The following is an 11,669-nucleotide window of genomic DNA, read 5'->3' as shown; positions in this document are numbered from 1 at the left end:
CCCCCCGCGCTCCCCACCCACATCTTGGGAGTATGAGGCTATACCGTAGGAATGCAGCAGTGAAGGCAAAGCAAATTTTTAACTGCGCTGAACACCCACGAACGACGACAACAACAAAATGGCCTCACAAGTCGCACAAAATCGACCTCACAAGGCCGCAGGTTGGTGCGCATCAAATTCTGAACTGCCAAGACAAACTGTTTGGCTTTTCTTCTGCTTTTTTTAAATTTTAATGTACTCCAACAGAAACGAATGCCTCAATCAGGCCGTTGCAATAAAGAGTGCGAGAAAAGAAGAATGCAGACGTGAGATATGCAAATTCCCATTCAAAGCAGGATGACTGGCATTTTCACTTGATATCGAACATGACATGCAATGCTTTATTCCCCCCCACCCCCACCACCATGATTAACTTGTTTTGACGTGTGTGTATATGAACAAGTGCGATGACGCGGACGCACCTGTGACCCACCTTTTACATTTTCGTTCCCCATTAGCAGCGCTTAACTGATGTTTTACATGCCCATGGTGCAAACTTGCTCAAATGACGCCCGAACAAATTTGATGACGAAAAATAAATCAACTCGTGTGGATACGTGTGTGTGCGCGCAAAATACTGCGCCATGCAATTTTGATGACTGTTTACGGTGGACCTGCCAACTTTGGCCCCTTCTCCCCTTTTCTGTCACGGTGTTACCGTTGAGCCACCCATGCGACATTGTCCAACACAGCCTGCCAGATTTTCCTAATCCCCGTGGCGATGTCAAACCGACCTACTGGGTCGACCGACTAAGAAGGGAAATTATTACGGATGTTGGCGTATGGTGATTTATAAATAGAATTGTGTGTTTTGCTGGCCCGTAGGTCTTATTTGCACGGCACATGACTCGAGTCAAGGATAAATCAATCGCTGACGGTGGCGAGATCGGATCTCCAGTGACCTTGGGAGTGAACTGCGGCATCGGCAGAGGAGGCGGTGGGTTGGATGGAGCCCCTGTTGCAAGAGTGTGGAGCGGATGAGGGAGGAGGAAGAGAGCGAGCGGCGAAACAAGAGGAAGAGAGGGAGGGAAGGAGATTGAGGAAAGGGTTGGGGGGTCGGGTGGGGGGGAGGGGCATACCCTGACTGAGACGCCACCGAGATGAGCAGCTCTCAGATAGGCGAAGTAGGGGAGGGAGGCAGAGGCGGATGATGGAAGGAGCAGGGGATGGAGAGGGAAGCCATATGGCGGCGGCGCAAATGTATTAAACTATAAATCAGAAGGGAGTGCTGGGGAAGTGCCAGGTGGGGCTGCAGTCCAGGTCTACCCTGCTGGAAGCACACCGTACACCGATAGATAGCATTCTTCTTACATCGCTGCTCTTATTGCTTCCTCGAGGCATGGCTCAGTGGTAGAATGGTCGACTCCCAACCGACAGGTTGGTTGGGGTGTTCCATCCCCCCGGGGTCATTGTGACCATGTCGAAGTGTCATTGGGGGGAGATACTGAAACCCCCTTACCCCCCCCCCCCCCCCCCCCCCCCCAAATACAAACTCTGATATGATTGAGACATCTCACATGGCTCCTCCTTGTGAGAACAATGAATAAAGGGCTCATCGAGAAACTATGATGACCTACATCCCGAAAGTGACCATTTCGCACGTCAGCCGTGTCACACGCAAGCACCTCAAGCTTCCCGTGACAAGAAACCGAAGCGCGCAGTCCCTTTGTTTCTGAGCCGATAGACGTGTGGCTCGAGTGTGCAGGTCGCAACTAGTTTGAGATGAAAAGAAGAACAAGAGCGATGGTAATTCATTTGCACGGACCTCGGCCGTAACTCAACTGCTTCAGGCAGGATTGTTCGGTGACAACTACGGCGGGAAAAGGGGAGTTCATGAAACATTAATTTTCCTCATCGTTGATCAAGGGTATTGTCAAAATGTGCATCCGTCATTGTAACGCTAACGTCCAAAGATAGAAACCCTTTCCATTGCAAAATGAGAACGCGCCAACAAGAAAAACCAAGGCTATATTTGTTTCACACGTTCCAGTTTTGGACACATTTAGGTCATTCAACAAAGAATATGGATGTTCAAAGCCACAGTTTCATTAGGCGCTCATTGATTGATTCTAAAATATCAGAACCGCAAAACACAAAAGGACTAAAATAGCAAGTGACGGCATATTAACAATATCTATCAACAGACAACTGCACACATCCCAATGCGATGCCAAGTGCAATCATGAAACTATAAACTAGCATAGTCACTATTGTCCTAGCCTGGTTCTCAATTCTAATCGTACTGATGCAATACCCAACAAATGTACAAAGAACTACAATGAGACAGGCTTTTTTTGTGTGTGTGTGTGTGTGTGTGTGTGTGTGTGTGTGTGTGTGTGTGTCTCTTAAAGATCATGATGTACACTTACTTAAAGGCCTTACCAGGAAATCAGCTGGTGATCTCAACCATTTTAATTCCAAGTGCAAGTCCTTTTTATGTTCTATTCAGATCTGGTGATATTTTGTTGGCTCGGTGATGGATAGAGGAGCAATGCACGAAGGTTATTGTGTTGCTCCCAGTAAAAATGCTGAAGGCTGGCCAAACGGATCGCAGCATTCGGCCATGATCCCTGACACACACACACACACACACACACACACACACACACACACACACACACACACACGTGCACATACTGATATAGATATCCAAAGTCCAACAAGGTATCTGTCCCATGAAGCCATCATGACCAAGGCCGGCTATCAATCAAGTGCCATCTCTACTCGGGGAGCGGGGGGTGGGGGGGGGGAGTCAGACAGGGTAGGAGCGTGGGAGCATGCTTGAGTAATGCGAGAGGAGTGGCGTACCTTAGTCTGGAGATAATTGGGGTAGTAGTAGGTGTACTGAGGGTACATTGGCTGCTGCTCCAATCGCTTGCCCATGTAGCTGGAATCCTTAGCACTGAGGCAGGGAATGGTGACACCGGGGGTGGATAGTGGAGGAGTGGAACGCTCGTAGGGATCCTTTCTTCCTTGTCCACACAGCTGTCACTCGTGGCTCCACAAGAGGGGAAGGGGAAGTGTCCGCGTGCTGCAACAACAGCTGGGAAAAGACGCTAATGTCTCAATGTGGTCTGGAGCTCCACGAACAAGGCGGACTTGTCGCCTCGGTCTCTCTCTCTCGTTGCCGGATGAAAAAAGGAAATATTCCCTCAAGTTCCCGATTCCAAGTGCGGCGCGCTCGTCCGCCGCGGGCGTCGGATCAAGGTGTGACAAAAAAAAGGGGGAGAGGTAGAGAGGATGGGGAGGGAAGAGAAGTTGCAAAGAGAAGCTGAGCGGTCCTGTGAATGTTTGGAGAGTGGGAGAGGAACGGGAGGAAAAAAGAGAGGAGGAAAGGAATGGCAAAAGGAACACAGGGAGAGGAAGTATGGGTTCCCTTCTCTATTCAAACTGGATCACTTTTGCCTCTGCCTCATGCACACACTGATTCAAACGGTCTCTCTCTCTCTCTCACACACACACACACACACACTCGCACACACACTCACACACACATACACACACACGCTCTGCCTCTCCACTCTGTAGCCTGATCCAACGGTGTCTTGTATGACAGAGGGGAGACGTCCTCAGCACCGATTGCCGACAGATGCACTTTGCGCACGGAGCGGCGCACGCGAAGAGGCGAGCGCAGAAACAGACAGTCAGTCCTCTCACTTTGCGCAAGCAGAAAGCGCAACGGATGCGCCAGTTTCCGAAGGATGCAGCACAAACGGGTCGTACAAATCCGCTAATTGGTTAGTCCAGTCCACTGGGTTTCATCGAGAAGTCAAGTGGATAAAAGTAGCGACTGTGCCCCTTGTGGCAGAGAAGAGAAAGGGTCCCTCGTCTGCGTTCCTCCCTCTTCCTGCTCGGGTCGTGTACGTTCCTTATTTCCTCCTTTCTGCTCTCTCACTTCTCTAAGCAGCCTGTTTGGTTCTCTTTGCCTCTGTCACAGAGTTGCTCTCTCGCATGCGCTCTCTTGATCTCTCGCTCTCTCTCCTTCTCTCTCTCTCTTTCTTCCCTTCTCCTCAACACTGACAGGGCGGTAAAAGGGGGCTCGTCCAAGGCTTGCAAGCACAGTGCCGCCTCTTTTTTTCAGCCCAGCTGGTAGGAGGGTCTTAAAGCAGCCAAGCAGACGCAGACCATTGGGCTGCAGCGTTTCCACAACCCGGGAATATGCATGGGAGACGAGGAGAGGGCTGGAGATTGAGAGGCAGATGGCTGCAGAGCGAGCAGTCGATTCCCCCTACTGGATGCAAGTGAACCAACTGCCTGGAACAAAATCTGTCCTTTGATCATTTTTTACAGGGTGTGTGTGGGTTTTTTTGTTGTTGTTGTTGTTAAATTGCATATGTTGTTTTTTTTTTCTTGATGCTTGGGCATGTCCCAACTAAAAAGTTTCAGGTTTTGGCTGTTCAGTTTGATAGAAACTGACAACAAAACATAACTGTGGATAATGCTGGAATTAATAGTTTTCAAAATTCAAGGACCATCTCGACGGACCGGTGCATTGAAGCCAAAACCAGTAAAGGAATCGCAGCAACCAAAATAATAACAAGGGAAAGGCCACCCTTGACAGACATATAAAAGAAAATAGAAATTACATTTAGGCCACTTTTATTTGTACGAGAGAGATGAGGCGGATATTTTGATTGTAGTTTACTGGATTAACAGCGTCTGGATGAGCTAGTCGCATAAACTCAGCATCTGGAGAAAGGCGGTAGGAGCAGAACAAAGGGGAACAAAAACAAAAGCCATATGACAACGAAACAAGAACATCAGATCTTCTTTGGAGACTGAACTTGAAAAGCCACATCAGAAAGGAATCTTTTTCCAGTCTAGTTTGACTTTGATTCATTTTGGTACGCAAAACAATTACATATGCATACGTTATTTTATTTACATTATTTTAGGCCACCGGAATCCACTCGGAGAACGTGTGGACAAACATCACAGGTGGTGATTGCCGTGGGTGCCGGGCCCACATTTTTTTTTTCAACTGTCAAAATGTTGACAGGGCAGTGCAAAAAAATGTCACAGTATGTCAGAATGTGACGGACCGAGAGGTAACGTTCCAGCATCCGTAGTTCCCTTTTAGGCCTCCAGGACTCAGCGCCCCTTGAAACTCACAGCCCTTTGGAGACAAAGAGAAAATGCAAACGCAGAGAAACAAAACGCCCAAAATAAAGCGAAAATGAAACCGGCGTGACCATGTTCATGAAAAGACAATTTCCATGCAACAAAAACCCAAAACTTAACCAAACAGATATAGTTCGTATTGTGCTCTCGTGTGCGTCTCTGGACAGTGATTGCGCATTTTTCGACTTCACGGTTTTCTGTAAGGCAGCAGAGAGCTGATTAAAATAGCATACATATTTCTAATGAAATACTGTCAGGTTTTTTTTTTTTTTTTTTTTTTTTATGATGATGAAAAACTCCCTGCAGCATTTTCTGATTTCTCATTCAAATCCGGCAATAAAGAATAGAAATTTCATGGGAGTCTCATTATACAGACATTGGGCAGTTCAATCATGAATATTGATCAGATGAAACATTAAGAATTAAGGGCAGGGAATTGAGACTTGACTCTTGAAATGGAAAAACTTGACCTGTGGACCAAAAAAAAAAACAAAAAAACTAGAAACTATCTGGAGGACCCGTTGCCTTGGATGGAAATGCTATGTTTTATGTCGAGGCATTTTTTGCTAAATGATTTGAGTGGTAATATACACCAACCGCCAGGGATTGGTCGTATTGTTCACCGAAAGCAGCGCTAATCAGAAAGAGTATTTTTGTGGCGCTCATCGCAGCACTTTGATCAAAAATCAGTGAACAGTGTAGTGCTGACTTACAAAGTCAACCGTGAAATGTTTGTCATAGCCTTTATGATAATACACGGAGCACACAACAGCAGTTACCGTGTTAATGCCCTGAATCGCTTTTGTTTCCTTTGGCTGGATGAACTGTTTTGTCTCTGGCGTTTCCCAGAAATTAACAGATGATGCATGAAATTTGAGGCAAGGCCGGCAGAGCAAGAGGGAAAGGGTGGTAGGAGAGGATGGAGCCAGAATATTTGGGTGGAGGGAGGTACGTAGTGTTGGAAAACAGCAGGATTTTGAATTCCTCAAGGAAGGGTGTATATTTTTTTTTTCCCCCTGCCTCAATCCAGCGAGATAGATTTACACGCTTGATTCAGGCCCTCAGATCGTGACCAAACAGCTCCGATACTTTCTCTTTGCCAATGATTGCGCGAGAGTAGAAAACGCGGCGGTAGGAATGATAAAAGTGGATTTGATCAAAGACGATCTGTGTCGCCTTCTCCTCCTCTCTCAAGTTAGAGGAGGACATGCTGCTCCAACACTGACATTTTCGTCTTTATTAAGCCGATTAGACTGAGCTTGGGTTTTGAATTAAAGCAGGTCCAGAATAGATAACAATAATTACAGCACATTAGTAAATGTTAATGGTCATTCCAATGAGGAAGAAAATGATGAACCGGTGTTTCTTGCGCGTTTCCTATCAAGCAAATGACCAGTGAGTGCAAAGTAGAGATGGTTAATTCTTTGTAGGAGTGTAACAAAAAGGTAAAAGATGCATCTTGCTCGTCTTTAAGTTTGCATCGTACCCACGTGCTGGATGGAGCAAAGCAGCCCAAGAACCTACCCCAGCCACCTTCATGTTTTATCGTGGGTAGTGTTAGCTTTGCTTTGTTTTTCATTTTTTTGTAAACATACAGCTGACGTGCTGCGTTACTAAAAGATCGTACATCCAAAGGACAGTCTTCTAGGAGCTTTTAGTACATTCTCGTCTCCTCAGTTTATTATTTTTTGTGACCCTTGTGCAATGTATTTTTTTTATTTTTTAATGGAAGGACACCAATAACTTCGCATCTGCACAACATGCATTAAGACTCGACAATTTAATACATCTGAGAGACTGCCGTGCCTCGTCGTTAGCGGCCGAGTTCAAACGGGCTCAGCACTTAAACGTTTGTCTTAGTGTGAACGATAATATATCCTGATAGTAAACTGGGACATGTTTATTGTTCAAACAGACGACGTAGCCGGCAACTAATGGAGACAGCGCTGAGTTATTTGAAAATGTGCCCCGGTTTTTGACTTATCGTGAAAAAGGCCAACAACAGAGGAGATTTAGTTGAGGAACTCAAATAGCATTACAAAGGTTTTGCAACGGCTATGGTAAATGCTAAACTAAGCTTCATCATCGTATGTACGGTCCACGTGGAGCTTACAAGCTAGCAAGTTAATATTAGCATATTAAGCTACTTTTTAAGCTAATAGATGGGCTAACATACAGGAACAAATAACCACTTGCAAATTAGAAACATTTCACATTAGCATACATAGCCTTTCATTTTTACACGATGTAATCAATCATTCAAGTGCACTACCGCATTTTTTGCTTGGTTTTACTTTTATGTCGGTTAACGGCTTTTTATACCGAGACCAATTCAATTAAAATGTGACTTGGTTTTCTTTTTTTTTTTCTTTAATTCAGAAGTTCCACTATATTCAGGCCTCTGAAATAAAGGAAACATGCTCCTAGGGGAAATTGTCACCATCATAAAACATCGATCATACAGTATTTATATGTGCCCTCTCATTGACTGGTAACCAGTCCAGGATGTCGTCCGCCTTTCGCCTGAAGTCAGCGGGGACTTGCAGCCTCCATCTCACTGCAACGGATGGATGGATGTAATTTGAGCAGTTTCATTAAAATGTAAAATGAGTAACTACAGTTTATAGTTCAAAGTCTCCATTTGTCTTCAGACGGTCATTTCGTTCCCGCAGTGTAATTACTAATTTGATGATGAAATTAATATCGTCTGAAACAACGGTTATTAGCAATTTAGAGCATTCATTCAAACAATTTGGAATACAGGAAGACTTTTTTTCCTTGCACTCCCCCCGAAACAATGAGAGGACCCTGGCACAGGAATTCACAAAAAAATTGTCTGCCTGCCAATTACCATCATCCATCCCCGGCTTTCATTTCCACATACTGTTAAAAGGACCCCATAAACTATAGGGAGTGTGCGCAACCGATTGTTAATAAACTGTGTCTTGGAACAACGGAGACCAAACTGTGCGCGACTTGGCTGCAATCAGCATAGGCACTGCTTATTTAGACTCATCAAGGATTAGCAGTACAAAATGGATGGATGGATGGATGGATCATTTGTGGTCCGGGAAAAAAAAACAAAAAACATCAGCTAAGGGTTGTTGTGAGCTGCCTCCCCACAGACCTCCGCTAGATAATATTCTTTTCAGTAAAACGCTGGCATTGAAACAGCCGTTTAGATCATCCAGGAAGAGATGATCCCATTCTGCTGAAAATATATATTTTGTTAAATAATAATGAACTCACAAATAAATATCTCTGTAGACATCTGCCATTATGCTATTACCACTCAAAAAAGTAAACTTCTGATTATACACACACACACACACACACACACACACACACACACACACACACACACACACACACACACACACACACACAAAACTCACAAAAAGTTGGGGATATTATCGCTTTCAGGTGAAAGCCTAAAATGCATTCAAACCTTGACGGGTGAACTTAATGTGACTTTCTCCAAGCTTTTGAATGCACATGCCCAACGGTTAAATGTTTCAGTAATTTTTTTCACAAGTTGCTGTTCTCTAACAAGGAGCTTAACGGCAACATTCATTCAAAGATGGTTTTTTTTATATTTGAACCGACCAATAAATGTTCTGGTTCAATTAGAGCTGGTGTTTAAACATCATGCCCGTTTGCATTTTGACATCATGAGACCAACACGATAACTGACAATGGATCGACAGTACCTTGCCACTGTGATGTTTCAAACGGGACGTTCTGAGTCGCCCTGCACAGGCTCGAAATGCTGCACACCAGAACCTCCATGACGTAAAGGAAGATTTGTAAACAGCTTGAGACGACATCAAGCTCTAATTGATGCCCAAGGGCACATAACGAGTGATTGAGACGTTGACATTTTTTTGTTGTGGCGTACCCACCATTCTTATTAACTTTTGTTTCAATGAATTGTTTGAGATGAGGAAATGGCCAGCGCATCCTTCTACTTAAATGTCCTCCTTTCATGATATATCGCTGCAACGTGAACGTTTGACATTTTCCATAAATTTCACCTGAAAGCCACACAGACCAAACTTTTTGTGAGTAGCGTGGACAGTATGTATTTTTTTTTTTAATCCTTTGTGATGTGTAGTTGACATTATGGGCGGGGAGCTTAACCTAGTTTTGCCTTCTTTGTTATTCTTGATGAGCTCTTTGCTAGCCTTCGCTGTTTATCCACCATTTCACAAGCGGGTAAAGAAAAATAAAACACACACACACACACACACCCTGATTGGACCACCAGCCCTGCACGGAGACATTTGATAAACACCAGGCAGACTTCCAGTGAGTCATTATGGCCTATCACAACACAGAGGAGAGGCACGCCGGGCCTAATGGGGGAGGAAATATGAAACCAGACATGCATGGCTACAAATGACTCACAGAGCCCATCGCTACCCAATGAGGGGTGAGCAACAGACCTGGAAAGAGTCGAGTAAATTGCTTACACTCGTTCTCGATTACAAATGGGTGGGTTGATCACTGTCACCCCAATGACTAATTTCCTAATTAGCATGTTTCAAAGTAGATTTTCTGCTGGGGAAAGAGACACACGTGGAACCAGGAAATGAGATCAAGATCTTCAGATGGTCATCCTACGCAAGCATGAGTAAATGTTAGCACTCTTGGATATAGTCACGGATTTTGAAATAACAGCACAAAACATGATTTGGAGAGAGAACACGGCAAGAGACCTGACAGGAGCTCCGGCAAGGCATCATCAAAGCACTTGTATAGTGTATGATGTGCATTTTGTTTTATTCATTGCGCTATTGTCCCAGATAGCTTTAAGTTCCTGTCAGTTTGCGCTACTTTTTCTGCCTTCATTCATGTCCTTGCCAATCTCAAAATATTTGGGTCTGCTTTTGATCTCAAATCAGTCTTAGCATAAACAGTTTGGGAATATTTATAAGTCGGTTCACTCAAGTAAGCGTCTGCCAAGGCAATAGATTCCAAGCGCCACGCTCGAGTAAGGGACTTTTCAAATATTAGTAAATAGCATTTATATTGGGACACAATTAAAAATTCGGACTGGGCAGGTTGTACGGGTCGCAGCTCGGTCTTCCAGGAGCTGAGAGGAGCCAAAGGAAGTGCCTTGAGCAGGGGTGCTCATTGCGTCGATCGCGATCGACCGGTAGATCGCGGACTGGTCCCAAGTCGATCGCTGTGCTGGGAACAAAATGGCTGGGGAGGGGGAAATGTGGGCTTCCCCGCTGAACCTGTTGCCCCCATGACCTGACCCAGAAGAAAACAGCTGGATAAATGCAGTCATACGTTGTCAAAATGACAAGTTTTGACTTGACCACTGTTATCAATGAGAGAACAAGACAAGTCTCTGACTTGCATGCGAATTTGGGTTTCAGACGGAAGAAGAGATGATTCCCCTAAATTAACAAGTCAATGTTTGGCTTGCCACAACGTACCTTTTTGCCTGCCAATCATACTCTAAGCTGCCCTAAAGCTTTCATACGCCGGCTAACATCAGCCCTTGTGCCAAATAAGAAGCAAGAGAGAGAGAGAGAGAGAGAGAGAGAGAGCGTTGTTCTCGAGACGAAGAATATTTCAGGGTGCTAAATGGAGCAGAACTCAATTCGAGCTCCACTCTTAACCTTCCTGTGCCTCATGCAAGGCATGAAAAGCACCAGAGCCAGAAGACAAAAAACAGACCCGGCTCACTGTAAAAGGCAAACTTGACATAACACACAGTTAGAGACAGTGATTGGAGGGAATGTGCTTGAGTTCTAATTGCCGCTCTTAATCGTCCTTTTGTGAATTAATTGTGAAAAGGGTAAGGGAACCTACACAGGCTGATCCCCCACCGGATAAGTTGCTGTTGAATTACAATACCCTCACCATGGCAACCATCCCCCCCGCACTCCCACCCCAAGTCATAAAGAATTGTGCTGACATTTTCTTCCGCTTCCTAGATGTGACGGTTAATACCGTGTTACAAAATCCTGGCACTCACTGATGAGTGCGGAGACAAAGTTGACATTTTGATGAGTGATGTTTAATGGACAACCATCAAGAACGACCCTGATCGCTTCGGCGAAAACATGATATGCATCTCTTTATACCTTCCAACATTTTGTTGATGAAAAAAAATGATGTGCTAAATGCCAGAAGTCAATCTGGTCACTGAAGCCAAATGTAATTGATCATTTTAACTAAATAGTGTTGCAAATGCATTATTAAGGGGTTGTTTCAGTGTTAATGGGTTCAGTAATATGAGGTACTTCATCCGGGTATGGCTTCATGGAACATCATGTTCATGGAAATTTAGTGCATTATCGACTGAAGCAATGTTTTAAAAGTCGCTCTCCCATTAAATTCGGGCTTCGAATAAAGGTGCTGATTTTGTGAACACATTTTCAGACGAATTCCATTCATTTGAGACCTTTCAAATATGACTGACATGGTCTCAAAATTCATGAAAAAAATTTACAGATTTTTGGGGTAATTTGATGGTATGCTTTTTTTTTTTT

General features: G+C 44.6%; 1 protein-coding gene across 3 annotated transcripts in view; it reads right to left on the bottom strand.

Moving 5' to 3' along the window:
- rbms3 (RNA binding motif, single stranded interacting protein) overlaps window positions 1-11,669 on the bottom strand; it is a 231,199-nt gene that overhangs the window by 167,503 nt on the left and 52,027 nt on the right. Inside the window, exon 1 of one of the 3 annotated variants that reach the window (XM_019870861.1) lies at window positions 2,848-5,346. The exons of 1 other annotated variant lie outside the window; for it this stretch is intronic. In XM_019870861.1, the coding sequence (XP_019726420.1) occupies window positions 2,848-2,922 (75 nt within the window). In that variant the 5' untranslated portion in view covers window positions 2,923-5,346. Of the gene's footprint in view, window positions 1-2,847; window positions 5,347-11,669 lie in introns of those variants that run through there. One more of the 3 variants, XM_019870860.1, reaches the window with a different exon arrangement.

Source organism: Hippocampus comes, unplaced genomic scaffold (assembly GCF_001891065.2).
Source record: "Hippocampus comes isolate QL1 unplaced genomic scaffold, H_comes_QL1_v1.1 scaffold35, whole genome shotgun sequence".
Lineage (NCBI taxonomy): Eukaryota > Metazoa > Chordata > Actinopteri > Syngnathiformes > Syngnathidae > Hippocampus > Hippocampus comes.
The sequence above is the reverse complement of the archived record's forward strand: the minus strand, read 5'-3'. Positions and strand labels throughout refer to the sequence as shown.